General features: G+C 32.8%; 2 protein-coding genes across 2 annotated transcripts; one reads left to right on the forward strand and one right to left on the reverse strand.

Annotated features, from left to right (window-relative positions):
- Positions 1-4,757: 4,757 nt before the first annotated feature.
- Positions 4,758-7,626, forward strand: LOC120162805 (AT-hook motif nuclear-localized protein 8-like). The gene is made up of 5 exons (XM_039172879.1): positions 4,758-5,335; positions 5,437-5,492; positions 6,005-6,127; positions 6,952-7,113; positions 7,325-7,626. The coding sequence occupies exons 1-5, from the start codon at positions 4,795-4,797 to the stop codon at positions 7,601-7,603; spliced, it is 1,161 nt and encodes a 386-aa protein (XP_039028810.1). The 5' UTR covers positions 4,758-4,794; the 3' UTR covers positions 7,604-7,626.
- Positions 7,627-12,974: 5,348 nt separating this feature from the next.
- On the reverse strand, positions 12,975-16,455 carry LOC120162807 (AT-hook motif nuclear-localized protein 23-like). Its single transcript, XM_039172881.1, has 2 exons — positions 16,412-16,455; positions 12,975-13,966 (listed from the first exon to the last, which is right to left on the reverse strand). The coding sequence occupies exon 2, from the start codon at positions 13,904-13,906 to the stop codon at positions 13,055-13,057; it is 852 nt and encodes a 283-aa protein (XP_039028812.1). The 5' UTR covers positions 13,907-13,966; positions 16,412-16,455; the 3' UTR covers positions 12,975-13,054.
- Positions 16,456-18,290: the final 1,835 nt, after the last annotated feature.

Raw genomic sequence — 18,290 nt, forward strand, 5'->3', positions numbered from 1 at the left:
GATGTTAAACTTAAAAGAGTTAAATGTATCACATGTTCTTAAAATATGACCTTCATTTTAATTTGGTTCATAAACTTTTAAGTGCCCTAATTTCATCCTTAACTATGACTATCATTTTAAATTAGTCCTCGAACTTTTTAAAATTTCAATTTTATCCCTAAACTATGACCTTCATTCTAAATCGCCCCCAAACTTTTTGAACAATCCAATTTTATCCAAATTGTACTTATGTACTAATCACATCCATTGTTAATAAAAATTATTAGGCCAAGTTATAATATTATATGTTTGTAAAAAACAAATTTTATGTTAAATTATGATGGATGAATTTGGGGGAAAAATTAGAATATTCAAAAGTTTGGGGACCAATTTTGAAAGAGGATCATAGTCTAGGAATGAAATTAGAATGTTCAAAAGTTTAAGGACTAATTAGAATGAGAGTTATAGTTTGAGGATAAAATTGGAATATTTAAAAGTTTAAGGATCAATTTAAAATGAGACCTATAGTTTGAGGATATATGATGTAATTAACTCAATTTAAAAATATACACTTAAATGATATTTAAAATTTCTTAGTATTAGCATGAACTAAACGACCTTGGTGGTAAAATAATTATTAGAGAAAATAACCTCAGTGACAAAAAATGTCTTATACTATACGATTTTAACCAATTTTTTTTGGATTTGCCAAAATGACCAACTAAATCGCAATGCGATCGATAATTCGCAACGCGATCTCCGGTATTGCAAATCAGTTTCCAGATTCACAACGCGATTTTGACTATCGCATTGCGATTTTCCAAATTCGCGTTGCGATTTTCCGACTATCGCAATGCGAATATGTAAATCGCAATGCGAGTATGACTATCGCAACGCGATTCTGACTATCGCAACGAAATTTTGACTATCGCAACGCGATTCTGACTGTCACAACGCGATGCTGACTATCGCAATGCGATTTTCAAAGCGCCATTATTATCGCAACGCGTATTTTTTTCAAATTCCAAACACGAATATTAATATATCGGAACACTGAACTGTCCACAGTATATCCCGTAATCGCAACTCATAACCTAAAACCCTAAATCACAACTCAATCCCATCTCCATCTCTCACTCTCTAAGGCGACATATGTCCCCATCTCCGGCGAAATATGTCTATCTCCATCTCTCAGAGCCACCCTCACAATCATTCACGGTCAGAAATGGAAAATCAACCAAATCAACCACCGAGAGTTAATTTTTTTAATTATTTTTATTTTGAAATTTTTGCATTATTATTAGGTTTTTCATATTGAAATTGATGATAAGTTTATTGGTAATTTCAATAATAGATTAACCATTTCATTTAAATTGCTTATTAAATTCATTCGATTGTTGTTAATACTGCTAAACTGTTTAGTCTTTAAACCCTGTGAATTTAGTCTTTGTTTTGTCTTTTGGTTGAAGTAATGCAATCTATTCAAGTTTCAATTTTAGTATTTGAAACCGAGAATCACAACGCGAAATGAAAATCTCAACGACAGAATCGCAATGCGATTTTAGTTTCGCGTTGCGATTTTCATTTCGCGTTGCGATAGTCAAATTCGCGTTGCGATAGTCATTTTCGTGTTGCGATAATAATGGCGCTTGCGATAGTCAGCATCGCGTTGCGGCAGTCAGAATCGCGTTGCGATAGTCAGAATCTCGTTGTGATAGTCAGAATCGCGTTACGATAGTCATACTCGCATTGCGATTTACATATTCGCATTGCGATAGTCGGAAAATCGCAACGCGAATTTGGAAAATCGCAATGCGATAGTCAGAATCGCGTTGCGAATCTGGAAACTGATTTGCGATACCGGAGATCGTGTTGCGAATTATCGATCGCATTGCGATTTAGTTGGTCATTTTGGCAAATCAAAAAAAAATTGGTTAAAATCGTATATTATAAGGCATTTTTGGTCACTGAAGTTATTTTCTCTAATTATTATTATTCTTTAAGGTCCGAATTCGTGCACCATAAATGCCTAGACTTACCTCAGATTAATTAAAGAAAAATTCTTGATTTTATTATTATATTTTCATAAAAAAAATAAATTTTTATTTTTTAAAATAAACAAATCATCGAATAATAAATAAAAGTTCTATAATTTTGACCATTTTTCATAGGTTCAAAAATATTTTTGGATATAAACAATTTTTAAATAAAATATTAATTGATAGTTTAATTAAAAATAAAATTAAAATCTTAATTAAAGATAAAAATAAAATTACTTTTTACGAATTGTATACTTAACGGAGATTTAGTATGTTTGGTTTTTTTTTTAACTGATCGGATCGATTTTGGTTTTAAAATCCGGAACCGATCCAAACCGAACTGAACCGATGAAATGAAATATTGAATTTACAAACTAAAAATAAAATTACTTTTTACGAATTGTATACTTAACGGAGATTTAGTATGTTTGTTTTTTTTAAACCGATCGGTTCGGTTTTGGTTTGAAAATCCAGAACCGATCCAAACCGAACCGAACCGATGAAATGAAATATTGAGTTTACAAGCTTGAAACAAACTCATCAAAAGCCTCACAAAATCTCACAAAACCCATATACATATTCAGCTTTCCTCGACACGCACGTAACAATTTTGCTCCAAATTCTAGTCATCGATGCCAATGAAAAAAAATGGAGCAATGAATGATAATAGCAAAGAATGATAGTATAGTCTTTTGGTATTTCCTCAGTTCTGAGGTAGAGAAAATTGTCGGGCAAAATTTAAAAAATGTGTCGTTTTACTTTTATGGGTGACTTATTGACGAGAAACTGATTCGTTTATTGATTTGTTAAAATATATATTCTCTTTGTAAGCTTCACATGCTTGCATTTGTTAAAATATATATTCTCTTTGCTTTTGTCATACATATGTTGTTGTTTTTATGAAAAAATTCAAGAATTATTTTGAAAAATTAGAATCCAAAAACCGCACAAATCCAAACCGAATCAAGCCGCACTTAATTGAATCGGATTTTTTTAGAAACATCTAAACTGCAAACATTTATATTTTCGGATCGAATGAATTTTTAGCCAAAAATCGATCCAAACCGACCGCAAACACCCTTATTGATAATCTTCACATTGATGACTCCCCACGATAAAATTTAAGGGCTAATAAAGTGTAGTTACAAAAAGTAATTAAAAACCCTAAACAAAATTTAAAAGAAAAAAAACCTAAACAAAACCCTACTTAGAATTTGGGATGATTTGGAAAGCTATAGTATTCGTTTAAAGCAAAATGGGGGGTTTAGTGTAAATTATAGGGTAAATTTTACAAATGGTCTCCCGATTATAGGGTGATGCTTTGTTTAATCCCTCGGCTATTAAAGTTACAAAATGATCATTCGATTATAGGGTGTTACTTTGTTGAGTCCCCAACTATTAAAATTACAAAATAGTCACCTGATTATATTGTATGTTCCAAACTCATTCTTTTTCGTTAAGAAATCTGATCCCATAATCTAAATAAACTATCATATCTCATTCAATAGATTAACATCCAACTTAGATTGTTGTCTATTTTTCAACAACAAAAACGAGTTTGAAACATACTGAATAATTGTGTGATTATTTTGTAACTTTTAATAGTTGGGGTATCAACAAAACAATATCCTATAGTCGAAGAATTATTTTATAACTTTTAATAGTCGAGGGACTCAACAAAGTATCACCCTATAGTCGAGGGACTATTTATGCACTTTACCCTAAATTATATTAGCCGTCATTAAATTTTTAGAGTGCATTCACTTTGGTGACCAAACCTTTAATATTTTCATTATATTCATTGAATTTATAATTCACTTTCATTATGGTTATTTTATTAACAACCGTTAAGAAATAATGTGAAACATTAAAATCTTCTTCAAAAAAGAAAGATCTAAGATTCTAAATTTGTAATCATTGCAAAAGATCAATTTTTTATGAATAGAATGATCATCAATTAACTCCAATAATCACAAGGATCTATTCAGTAATAAGATTAACATAATTTAGTTTCAAGATTATTCGACAGTAACAATGGTGAATAAAAAAATTATGACTTTAATTTCAATTAGGATGTGCGGAGATTAGAAGGTTATAGGAAGAGTTTGATCTAAAACAAAGAAAGAGCAAAAGAAAAAGAGAAGTGTAGTGTTCTTTTCGACCAAAGAAATCATCTAAAATTGACAAAAACAATGATAAAATGAGACTATTATCTAATAAAAATTAAAGGTTAAATATGTTCAATTCTCTACAGTGAATTATCATATCAACTTGAAACTCGAATATATTAATTTTATAATAAAATAGAGTTTTCCCATCGTTATAATTAATTGATAATTATTTTATTCACCGAAAATTGTGCTTTTGCAATGGATACCAGTTTAGATAATTAGGATTTTTAAAGAAAATTTTAATATGAAACTTCAACACATTTTTTAATGAAAGCTAACGAAAGAGATCATAATGAAAGGGAATTAAAAGTTTAATGACATAATTACAAGTTTTAAAAGTTAAGTAACCAAATTGAAAGTGTACTAAAAGTTTAATGACTACCAATGTAGTTTATGCTTTTTTAATTTCAGTTGTACTCTTCCCATGTCCACTTCAGCAGTTGAGATAGTAGATAACTCGTACAACTCTTAAACTTTTAACTCCTTTTGAGTTATTTTATCCAACATTTGTTCGCAATTTCAGTTGAATTACACTTCTCCTTCCTTCTTTTTATATGCAACTCAGAACAAACAAAGATTAAAACTTGATTCTTTGAATAATAACAATGGAGTCGAGAGAAGTACAAGCTCAGGCATCTGCAGGAATGGGATTTCAGCCCCAACAAGCACAGCCCATGGTTATAGGACCAACATCTTCATCCTACCCTTCCAACTCCACCTTCGTCACCTCTAATCTCACCGCCAATATTCCTCCTTCTTCAGCTCATTGTTTCTCTTTCAACCACTTGGCTTTACCGCCGTCTCATAATCAGTACCATTTGCAACAGTTTCATAATCAGAATCAACAGCAACTCAGGCCGTTCGATTCTTTGAACTCCCTTGGGTTCGATGGATCGCCTCAATTTCAGTACAACGCGGAACCCGGTACCATGAGAAAGAAGCGAGGTAGGCCTAGGAAATATGCTTCCGACGGTGACATTGCTTTACAATTGGCACCCACCACCCCAATTGCTACTCACTCCGCCAATCACGGTGGTGGTAGTGACTCTTTCGGTTTGGGAAGTGTTGGTGCTGCGGTGGAACAGCCTCCTAGAAGGAATCGCGGAAGGCCACCAGGTTCTGGAAAAGGACAGATCGATGCATTAGGTAATTATAACAGTTGAATTGTCAAAGTTATAGTCTTCCCCCCCCCCCTTTTTCTGTCATAATTTGATGTTTAAATTTTTTGCTTTTGTTTCTTGGACTAGGTGGAGTTTCAGGGATGGAATTTACTCCTCATGTGATCACTGTGAACGCCGGTGAGGTGAGTAATATATAAACTTAATACTGATTGTTGTTTTAGATGGAATTTGAGAAATATTATGTTTCTTAGACTTAAAGGATTTATACTTGGAGATGGTGATTCATTTATCTTATATTCAGTCTTCAAATGTTTCTTATATTCATTTATATTATAGTGTAAAATAATTGCTAAGCAGAGCTCCTTGAGGGAATTTAGATCTAATTCAGTCTCTGCACTTTGCACACTCTATCTAAATGCTGAGTTTGGAAATGTATATTGTGTAGAGCATTTCTATCCTAGCTCGAGTCATGGCATATTTATCCTTTTATGTGTTGTTTCAAAGATTCATTGATGGAGATAATTCTTTGTTTATCTGCCTTCGATAGTATTGCCTGCCAATAAAAGTGCAATACTATTCGCGCGCGTTTTGTATGCTCATGTTTTAATTCTTGAACCTTGATTCATAATGTGCCTTATCGCATGACCTTTACATTAATTTATAATGTGCTATAGTGTGATCGTTACATTTGCAGGATGTAGCATCAAAGATTACGGCTTTTTCACAGCAAGGACAGTGCACAGTCTGTGTTCTCTCTGCAAATGGTGCTGTCTGTGATGTTACACTTGGCCAGCCTGGTGGTATGGAAAAATATGAGGTAACTTTTGTTAATAAGAGATCCTTCTGATTAAATAAGCTTTATCTCGAATATAATCATCGGCTCGGAACCTTGGCTTTGGTAGGAGTAGGGCTGCTGAAGTATGAACTTTCTGGACTTTAATATATAAAGGCATTCCCTGCCTCTCTATGTTTGTGTATGTACGCACAATGCCCGTACACAAAAAGATGTATTTTTTTGTTTTTTGTTGCTAGTTGGCTCTTTTGATGTGTGGTTGTGTTAGATGAACTTGTTCTTCTAAATGATTAGGCTTAGAGCCGAAATTCCGTTTCAAGTAAAAGGGGTATCATTACTAGTGATTTAATGATAGCAGCAGCAATATTAACGATCTTACAAAACCAAGAACAAAGCTTACTGCTACCATTCGGAGGAAAGCTAACGAACCATAAGCTTAAAGCACATGCACTACAAACAATATACATAGACACATGCATGTGATTACATGTACCATTTACCAGAAAACAACACAAACCTATATGAGGTGATATTGAGTGACTCATCTTGTATTTACTTCTAGTTTATAGTTGAATTCTTGACAATTCATTTATACTAGCTAGTAAAATGAGGTTGATCCGAGAATGAGATCAAGTAAGAAGTTAAAGTTAGATAATTGGCATGTATAGGTTGTCAGTGAGTTTACTTTCTGATAGCTAATGGGACCAGCTGAAATCTCAGCACTACATGGCTGTAGACACATTAAAGGTTTGTCAAACCAAAGTGGTTCATGAAACTTTAGCAGTTTGAATCGTAATTACTTTATCAAATTATGCACAATTTAGTTACATAATTCTTCTTAATTGCAGGGCCGACTTGAAATAATTTCTTTATCAGGTTCGTTCTTGGTTTCCGAAAATAATGGTAGTTGTAGCAGGTCTGGTGGATTAAATGTCTCGTTAGTTGGGCCTGATGGACGAGTAGTAGGTGGTGGAGTTGCAGGCATACTACGGGCAGTAACACCAGTTCAAGTATATTTGATTCTTATTTTGTGTTTATATTTGTTTCTCATAAGCTGCATTCGCATTCAAGAAGCCAAAGTAGTTTAGGTTAGAGGCTTGATTCTGTTTAAACATTTGCATCTGAGACACCATGCAACTGGGGATCAAGGGAGTCTCTTCTCATGGCATGACATCAATGTTTTTCTTTCTTATTTCATGACTGTTTTCTATCTCCTTTCAGGTCATTGTTGGCAGCTTCATTGCGGATGTGAAAAAACAGAACCTAGATGTTCTAAGAACTGAACCTTCTTTCATACCAACACCGAATATGCAGAACTTCGGGGCACCAGGGACCGCAGGTAGCTCTCCTCTGCATGCTGGCTCAAGTGAGTCCTCGGGTGAAAAAGGTGGTAGCGCACTTAATGGAGGGTCCGAGTTTTATAACAACTCGGTTCCTCCATCTATGCTTAATAACGATGTTCAAATGAACTCACATTGGACCGGCCACACTCAACAATGAGGATGCTGCTTTCTGAATTACCAGTTGAGGACTTTAGGCTTGGGCATCAATTTGTTGCATTTTATTACATAACACTTAGATAGTTAGATGTCAAATTTTTTAGAGAAATGTTTTTTCTTCTTAGATCAGTATTATATTGTCTTATTTATTTAAATTAAATTTGATAATTAGTATTTGTTATTTTATGCATTTTGAGCATCATTAATCAAAGTCATTCAATAAAAACAATTAAGACAAAGAACACAACAAAGTTGTTGGAAACAATTAAGATAAAGTTGATCTAGTGGGATGAAACATTAGATCCTTAAAGCAAGATCAGAAATTCAAATTTCAGTGTTTATGAATGGAGAAAACTGGACAAAGTTGTTCTAGTGAGATGAGATACTAGATTCTTTAAACAATGTCAGAAGTTCGAATCTCAAGTTTTATAAATAGAACAAACTAGGTTAGGAGTATCCTCCTTCTATTGAACTTAATCAAACGATGAGGAAATTTCTTGTTGGAATAATGAAATAATAAAGGAGACAAGTTAGAATAAAAAATTGTAATGTAAATCAAGGACTTGGTCGGGTCAGCTCTCCTTATAATAAAAAGTTTCACCATCATGTTTGTTCTATTTTTAATATAATCAGTGTAAAATTTTGGTTCAAACTGTAATTAAGAAAAGATAATGATTTTAAGTTTAGTAAAGATATTAGGGAAATCATAATGTATTCACTATAGAAAAACTGGCTTTTTGCGGCGTTTTTTTTTACCTATAGCGGCGTTTTTAAGCGCCGCAAAAAACACATGCGGCATTATGAAAAACGCCGCAAAATGCGCCGCTAAAGTTTGCGGCGTTTGTTAACCAAAAACGCCACAGTAGGTAACGATATAAACGCCGCAATAGGTACCAATATTTAGTGGCATTTGTCTTAAAAACATTAGTTTTTAAGATTCCAACATTCGTTCTTCAAGGTATAATACACAAGTAGTAAACATTAGTTTTTGATTTGTTGGTTGTATGCTAGTGCTTAGTATAGTCTACAACGAAGCTGTGTTTTTAGTTCAGAAATGATCTCATGAAATTAAAATAATAGTTCAGAAATGATGTCATGAAATTAACTCAAAATACATATGAATGTACAAAAAAAAGGAAAAAACGCAGAGTGATAATGAATGTACCCTTGAAGAATGTCCAGCCGTGATTAACACTGATTTTACCAAACTCTTCAATGGCAATGTAGAGTAATTCCTCTGCAATAAAGACGAATTACAGAAAATATTTTAAACAATGGACAAATTGCAGAAAATACAAAGACCCAGTGTGCACGGTGCTTCAATTAAATCAAATTATTCAACTTTTCGGGACATGGGTTCTAAAAATGCATTAAAGGAACAATGCCCATTGAATCAAAATGAAGAAATAAGCAGAAAATTGGAATAGAAATTTAGTGCTATCAAAATGAATCAAAACGAAATGCTGCGAAGAAATCAAACCAAAGGGGGAATAACGCTGAGAAATAAAGAAATAAGAGCCAAAAGGTCGATGGTGAAGGAAGATGTTCTTACCTTTGTGACTGTCGCCGATGGTGGAGAACCGATGTAAGGGTTGATGGAGGAAAATGAGCAACTGATTGGGCAATAATACGATGAAGAGAATAGGGCTAAGGCTCAGTCGCAAAATTTGGGGGTTTTATAGAAAGTTGCGGCATTTGTAATCCAAACGCTACTATAGTTGCACTCTATCGCTGCGTTTACTTAAAAAACGCCACTACTGTCCAAATGTTGCGCGGCGTTTGTGTTTCAAAACGCCACTAACTTAAGCCTCTATAGCGGCGTTTTCTTAAAAACGCCACTAAATATTAAATCTATTGTCATGTTTGTATAAAAATGCCACTAATGTCCAAATATTTAGCGGCGTTTTTTGTTTAAAAATGCCACTAAAGTAACCCTATATAGCGCCATTTTAATAACAACGCCGCTATAGTTCTATTATATTGCGGCGTTTACACCGCTAAATCATTATCCTTGAAACGGCGTTTGTTGGAAAAACGCCACTATGAATGAACATATTGCTGCGTTTTTTTTATACAAACGTCGCTAATTACCTTTATTTATATGAGATTAATTGATTTTATATATTTCATTTCTTCTGTACATAAACTTAATTTACTATCATAACGCTTAATGTAATTAACAACAACCATATATTTTAATTAAGGCACTCATTATGCTTACAATTACTTAACAACAAAATACATTAAAATCCACTCCAACATTAAAGTTATGCATAAACAGTCTTAACAATATTGTTCGCTAGAATTTAGTCTTCATTGCTCCTTCGTGGGGAAAGGACGTAAAAAAGTTGTTTTCCTTGTTTGACCACGCATCGTTAAGTTTTTCCTCCGTGAAAACTCTATATGGAGAAACTCTTCATCCATTTCACCAAATAAATCTCCTACCTCCAGTTCACCAAGAAGACTCCAAGCGCTCTTCAGTGCTTCACTTGAAACAGATAACGACCTTCCACCTAAAATATGAAACTTGATTAGAGGTGGCTTGAAAATATAATCAAACATTAAAAAAATTAAATAGATGATATAAAGGTTTACTTGGAGTAACAGTAGAGGTAACGTCTTCTTCATTGAGGATAGATATTGCTTTTGCTATTGAAGATTCTTTCAACGCCGCAGAGTTACCAAATTCAGTTCTAAACATCGGGTATTTATCAACTCCTCTATCATCGTTCTCAATAAGCTTTGAACATCCTACATGCGTGCGATCTATGAAATTTTATAGTAAAAAAAAATTAGCGCCACAAACTTTCAGCGATTAATTATTACCTTCATTTAGGAGATCGGACATGGAAGGGTGTTTTGCAATAGGAGGGTCTTTCGGGTCATTATCGAATTTGGATGGCAAGTTCGAACTGATAGCCTCCCAACGATAATTTGATCCATCGTCAGATCAAAGACGCCACGTAGACATTCCGACGATAATTTCTCTTACTGAATGCAACACATGCTCTTTGTACCACAACCATTTGTCACGTTTTCAAAAGCAATTATTTTTCTATTCGAAAGCAGAAAAACACTTCTCCCAAGCAGTAAACAGTAAAACAATATGTATAGATATTCTTTTTCCTATTCAAAAGCTATTATATTTCTCCATTACGTTAGCTTTCTAGGTTTTCCCCATTTTCAGAATACCAACAAAAAATAAATGAAAAAAGTTCAGTAGTGAGAGAATGGATCAAACCGTGCAATCGTGAGATAATTGTTCGCTACTGAGAGGGCAAATTTGGTCGTCGGGACATACAGAAGACGACGTCGGCTGCAATCGTGTGAGGGTTGTTGTTGTACCAGAGAAATCCCTTTTAGGGAAATAGTGCTGAAATAATTTTAGGGATTGGATAGGAGAGCATATATTGACCCTTTTGCGATGTTTTTTTTTTAAAACGCCACTGTAGTGCATATTTTTGCGGCGTTTTAATATAAACGCCACGATAAACAACATATTGCGACGTTTGTAGGACAAATGCCGCTATATTATTACTCTATTGCGGTGTTTTTTTTGCACAAACGCCACTATAAACAATACTATTGCGGCGTTTGTTTGATAAATGCCGCGAAATTACTTCTCTATAGTGTCGTTTGTTGAAAAAACGCCACTATAAACAACACTATCGCGGCGTTTCTAAATTTCCACTCTATTGCGGCGTTTGTTGAAAAACGCCACTATAAACATCTCTATTGCGACATTTTAGCTATAAACGCCGCTAAATTACCTCTCTATTGCGGCATTTGTTTAAAAAACGCCGCTAAAGTATCATTTTGTGGCGTTTAGATAGTAAATCCCGCGATATGCTTAAATGTTGTGGCATTTACCCTTAAAATGCCGCTAAAAACGCCGCTACAGAACACTTTTATTGTAGTGATTAGTATTTGTTTAGAATTTTTTTAACCATTTGAAAACTTATATATACCCTATAAACGTAATTGTTCAAACCTAGAACCTCTAGAGAATAATATTCTCTTTTACTACTGAGATCGCTTGATGGATATTTTATAGATACATCATTATTATATTTCTTATTATAAGCTCCAATAATATATAATATATTATATCCAATTAAAACAATATTTGTAGATATAATAGATAATTTGAATCATCCTTACTTGTTTATAACTATATAAACATAATTATAAGTTTTTATGGGAAAATTAAGCACAATTTATTTGAAGCATAGTTGGCATAAGGGAAGCAGCATTTTTGTTTCCTCGTGCTGGAAACTAAAGCGGAGATAAAGATTTATATAATTTGCAAATGAGGTAAACTAGATCCCATACTTATGAATGAAATAAATTAAGTTGGACGCTGGAACATTTTTATATAATTATATTAGACCTCTGAGATGTATAATTTGGTTTAATTAATTAATAAATTAGATATCGATAACTATAAAAAAATATTTTAAGGTGTGAGTTCAATATGTGCCATGAGATTAAACCCACTAATGAAGATGATAAAGTGATGGTACGCAAGAAAGGAATCAGCATCAAGCACCACCATAATTTAGCTTGGAAAATGCTTTTGAAGCCCTATTATTCTTAAATTTTCTCACGATTAATGTAGTTGGAAGAGAGGATTTTGTTGTAATAGAAAAAAAAGAAAAAAACTATTCTCGAGAAAAGTGGGTAACACTAACACAAAAGCAAAAACTTGACACATGCACCCATCATAAACGAGGGTAGTTCTTTAAAATTATAAAATTTATTTAAGATGGTTTTTTATGTTCAGCCTAAAAGTTATAAAATATATAATTTTTTTTTGTTGTAATCGAAAGTTACATTAGGAGAATTTAAGACTTACAATTGAAAATATAACATTTTCGGTTGAAACTTGTCCAACTTAAAAAATTGTTCTCTTCAATCTAAAAAATTATATTATTGGTAAGATTTTTAATTATAATCAATTTCTATCATATTTTAACCTTATAATAATAAGTTGTATTTTAGAGTTTCCTAGAAAAAAAATGAGTGTAACGTTGGCTCTTAAATCATTTACTACACTGTTTCATTTATTATGTGCCTAAAAACAATGCAAACAGAACACAGTCCCATGTTAATGTTAGCGAATCCAATCCTGCAACATTTACTTTGGAAAGGAATATATCTGTTGGGAAGCTAAAACCCTAGTTCACCTATTTCTAACACTACAAATTCATCCAAAAATACTTAATTAATTATACATCATCATACCATGAACACGAGAAAGGACTATTCCCAGAAATCAGAAAAAGAAAGATCAAAAGGGGTGAAAAGGAAACTAGAATTAACATTCAACAGTGGAGCAAGTAGAAGAAGAAGCATGATGATGGCGGAGATTATAACTTGTTCATGAATTTCCTCACCTTTTATGATCCAAGAATCCAGACTTGAATTTCCCATCCAAAGCTCCCATTTTTACTCAAAACGGGGGCCTACCACCACCACCACCGGAGTTTCCTGCCCATCCTTCAACGGGTAACTGCACATTAGACGGAAAATTCAAGAAAGGTAACCCTCCAGCGCCAACTGCTGCATCCGCAAACATATTATTCCCACCACCGCTGCCGCCGCTTTGCATCTGCAACTGGTCGTCATCCTCTTCTAAAGGCAGCCTTTCGTAGGCCACATTTGTAAACGATGCAGCTATGACAATAACAGGTCCTGCCGTCATCAGTTCCCCGACTACACTCCCTCCTACAACCTGCCCTTGCCCGCCAGCCAAATAGATTGTCAAGCTGGTGGCACCCGGAGGAGCTGGCGGCGGCAAAAACGAACCCGAAAGCGATAGTATTTCGAATCTGCCATGAAGGGTAACCACAGTTCCAGCTGCAGCCGGTTGTCTAATGCTCACGTTGGTCACCGTTCCACTCCCACTCAGTATGCTGATTCCTCTTTGCCTTCTCCGAGCGTAGTTGGCGACACAGTCGAATACATCACAGCCATTCCCAACTTCAAGAATGTGAGCTCGTAGCGTGTTTGCACTCTCCCGCGTGATGATAACCGGAGGCTTGGGTTTGTTCTTCGAACCTGCAGGACGACCTCTCGCCCTACGGGCCATGACCTCACCCGAACCTGAGTTGCCCGCGTTGACTAAATCCAGCCCTTGGTGTGAACCATCGTCCTGGTGATGTTCAGCTGAACCATAGTGAGCACCAAGACCTTTGTTTGAAGCTTCTTGTTCCTCGGGTTCGGGTTGGTGTTGGAGGTGAAGGTCGGGTCTGTGAAGCTGATGAAAGTAGCGAGAAGCAGTGCCTAAATCAAGACCAGCCATGCCAGCATCAAACGACAACAGAAAACAAGGGAAAACGAAGGATTAAAATAAGCAAATAAAGAAGTTTTAAATAATTTATGGGATTTGGATGAAAAACTGTTCAAGAGGGATTCGTTTATTTTAAGGGGAAGAAGCAGTCTGGGATTTGAATAAACAAGGGAAAGGGAAAGGGAAAGGGAAGGAGATGATGAATTGGAGAGGGGAGGGGATAATAAACAAAGTTTCTTCTATCCATTTCTCACTCAAAGCCTAAACCTATACATAAAATAATGGGTGAGTGAGGGTTGTTGTGCCTTCTTCTAATGACAACATTATTTAAGCAAACGGGGGTTTCCAACTTTTAGAACTGTGTATATAGTGGATAATTTTTTTTCCAGAAATATGTATTGAGAAATAGTAATTCATTCCTAAAATAGTTTCAACCTATGAAACATTGCTAGCCTTGTAATTTCGACATGAGAACTCATAATATGAAATTGATTACAAGTATAGTCGAATTCTTTTATAAATGAAAGGTGCAATTGAATTCTATTCTTATTATAATTGTGTTGCATTGTCCAAGAAGTTAGTGTGGACTTTGTTATATTCATCGTCGATATTAGAGTGACGGTTTGAATTTTAAGAATTATATTATGGCAGTAGTCGAACTCATTGAAGGTCTAATGCCTACACAAAGTGGGTTGAAAATGCATTATCGTGATAATTTGGGGACTGCCAAGTGGGTCATTTCAAGTGCACATTTGTGTTGTCCTTTAAAGGATTGCTCAATTATTAGACTACAAGTGTTGGAATTTTTTGATAGAATTTAAGAGACCAATTTGGTGATAGAATTTGAGAGACAAACTTCAAATTTGAGATAGCAACTTAAAATTTTAAAAAATTTAGAAGTTTAAATTAATTTTTTTTTTTTAATTTTAAAGGTCTAGAATTTATTTTTTTTATATTTTGGGGGCATAGGCCCCATATGTCTCGACTTTGTTCTACCCCTGATTACCATCGATGTGAGCCATGTGAAATTCAGTTTGGGTCAGGACATTGTTTATTACAGCAAGGAATACAAGTTCCTACGAAGCAATGATAAAACTAAGTGACCTTTTTGTTCGATAATGAAGGTGAGAAGATTTCGAAATTTATTGATGTTATTTTGAACCATTTTTCTCTAATGAACTTTGACATTAAAAAATTTAATCGTTTCTATACTTGGTTACGACACTATTGGTTTTCTTATTCATGTTTTTACTTTTATTGGTGAACCCCGACTTAGACCATGAAACCCCATCAAGGATTCAAGGTGCCGACTGAGATTACAACGGGAGAGGTGTTAGTACCGTGACAGATAACATGAATCACAATGAGAGAGGGGTTAGTAACGTGACAGATAACATGAAATTAAAGGATGATGTTTAGGGAGGTGATGCCATATTTTCATGAATATATATAGTTACATATAATTAATTAATTTTTTATAAAATTATTGACATGAGACATGGACATGTCATATCAACATTCTAGTCCACATAAATCTGTCTAGCCAACGGAAAACATTGATAGTTAATTAACTAACGATGGGGCCCGAACTACTTAAAAAAAGAATACGAGTCAAAGTGACCGTATTATCATACATTATGAGATAATTTTACCATTATGTATTTTTAATTTTTATTTAATTATATTGTTATCTATTAATGTAACAATTATAAAAGTAATAAAAACTTTTTTTAATATGTTTAATTTATAAATTTTATTAATTTAATTCTTAATATTTAAAAATAAATAAAAGTATCATTAATTAAATGATACAAAATTTTAATCATATACATTTATAAATTTTTAAGGCTCAAATTAATAAAAATTACAAATATAATATGAACAAAAAATATTTCAACTTTATTTATTAATATCAGATAATAGTTACTCATAAAATTAAATAAAAATCAAGTAATGATTAAGATGTTCAAAATAAAAATCATAGAAAAATTCAATATTTTTTGAAAAAATAAGTATAAAAAATAAAATAATGTAATGACATACGATTTATTTAAAAAATTTATTGCATACCCTATACCTATATGAATTTATTTTTATCCAGACACATTTGGAATAAATATACATAAATAAAATTTAAAAGAAAATAAATCTGAACAAAACTTCATAGTGTTTTTTTTTTGTTATGATATTAGGTAGGAGAAAAGAGAGAGCAAGTACGTTTTGCCTAATCATCTATATGTTTGAAAAATTCTCAATCATTTTATAATAAAATCGTTTAATTCATGTCAACTGAACCAATTGTAAACAAAAATTCTCATGGATATGTTACTTGGAATACATGCACATATGTCAAAGAACAAGAGTTATGCATCTTTCCCATTATAATGGTAAACATTATAATGTGAATATATGGTCAACATTGTTATATTCGTCCCAAATAATTGAGATGTCCAGGATTCATACATACGATTCTTCAAAGTGCTCGCATGGAGTCTAATTTCATGTGCTAATTTGTCGTTTTTCTAAATTAAAAAAACACAAATTAACAATATTTTGATAATCTCAATGAAAACATCCACATCAACCCATTAATTAATTCCCATCTTCGGACATGAAACAAGTAATTAACTGCCCTAATCCATGCTTAAATCCGTGGTCCCACTACCTGTATGTAATTTTATTGAAATGGCCTACTAAAAATTTTCTTACTACTTCACATTGAAATGACCATCTAGCTCAGTTGGTAGAGCACAAGGTTCTTAACCTTGAGGTCGTGGGATCGAGTCCCATGGAGGGCATTTCATAATTTGGAGGTCTCCTACGGAAGCTGCTCTCAACCTAGTGTTGGGGGCAGCCTACTATCTTACCTCCCCCTTACCCCATTACATATGGGAACAAGGGACAGCCATTTTTTTAGTAGAACTCAAACTTAATAGTAAAAAGAGTGTTGTTTTTCTTAAAAATTTCGAGTTTGAACAGTTATATTTGTAAGGTGTGTTTGCATTGTAAAAAACAAAAAAAAAATTGAACAAAGACTATATATTTTATATTCATTTTTTGACTATTTAAAAAATTATTATGGTTAGTAATTTGTAAAAAAATAAATAATCTGAGATCAACAAAAATAAGACACACAAAAGACGAGATTTAATATGGTTTGATCTTATCTACCTCAATAGATGAGAGAAACAAAAATCAACTATAAACATAAACATCATAAAGAAAAAATACATAGAATTCTCTTGTATCCCAAGACATACAATATATACCTCATACTTTTAAATGATTATATATATCTAAAACAATTCTCTCGTACTTTTAAATGCTAAGACATACTTTATATTTATAGAGAAAATAAATTTAGTTACCGAGAATCCTTACTCTATAAGAATCTTATTTAAATAAACTCAATCACTAATTAATCTTCAACCATTAGAGTTACAATAATATTTAACTTAATTACCAATTAGAATTTGAATTAATAAATAACAATCACTCACTTCACACAAATTCTATCACAAAGTTGTCATGTATGATCACCTTGATGACGTGAAGACTAAGTTATCTTATACGTTTAAGTTTGGGCAAGACTCGGAATCGATTGACAATCATTGTTGATTAATATCTTTAAGAAGTTTCATAGAAGATGTGAAGAATATGCTATCAAGATGGAGAACTTGTTTATTAAGATATATAATTTTTTATTTTTTAGTTTGGATTTTTTATTGAATTTGAGTTTTTTTTAACTCCTTACACTTGTAGAATTTGTGTAAAGTTGGATACTATTAGAGTTTTATTTAACATTTTATGATCTAAATTCTATTTGAATCATACTTCTAGTATTAGTTGTTGACTAAAAGTAGAAAATTAGTTTGAATGGATTTATTTTGTGTAAGTTTCATAATCAAGTAACTATCCTATAAATAGATACTAGATATTAGAGGTATATATTAAGTTGTTTCCACATATCTTTTTATTTATTTATTTATTTATTAATATGGGGTAAGTACAATGTAGTATATGTTTAAAGATAACTCTAAACTATTTGAGATTAAATGCTCGTACCCCTAACATTGCTGGTGTTCGAATCCGAAACTTTAAAGAATAATAACAATTCGTTTGGTATTCTTCTTTAATTGTTATTATTCTTTTTTTTGATGTCAATAAAAATTCTCTTCCTTTAAGTGTGGTTCTTGTCGTTTAGGATTTTTTAACACAAAAATTTTAGTATCTCTTTTATTTGCGATCAATAAACTTACTATTATCTTATAACAATTATTATGGTAATAGTCTTCATTATATATCGCAAACCTTAACTAAGATATAATAAAATTAAATCAGTTAAAATTCCTTAAATTTTGATGATTTTGATTGAACTTAAAGCACCTTAAACCTT

This window comes from Hibiscus syriacus, unplaced genomic scaffold (genome assembly GCF_006381635.1).
Source record: "Hibiscus syriacus cultivar Baekdansim isolate YM2019G1 unplaced genomic scaffold, ASM638163v2 tig00111408_pilon, whole genome shotgun sequence".
Taxonomy (NCBI): Eukaryota; Viridiplantae; Streptophyta; class Magnoliopsida; order Malvales; family Malvaceae; genus Hibiscus; species Hibiscus syriacus.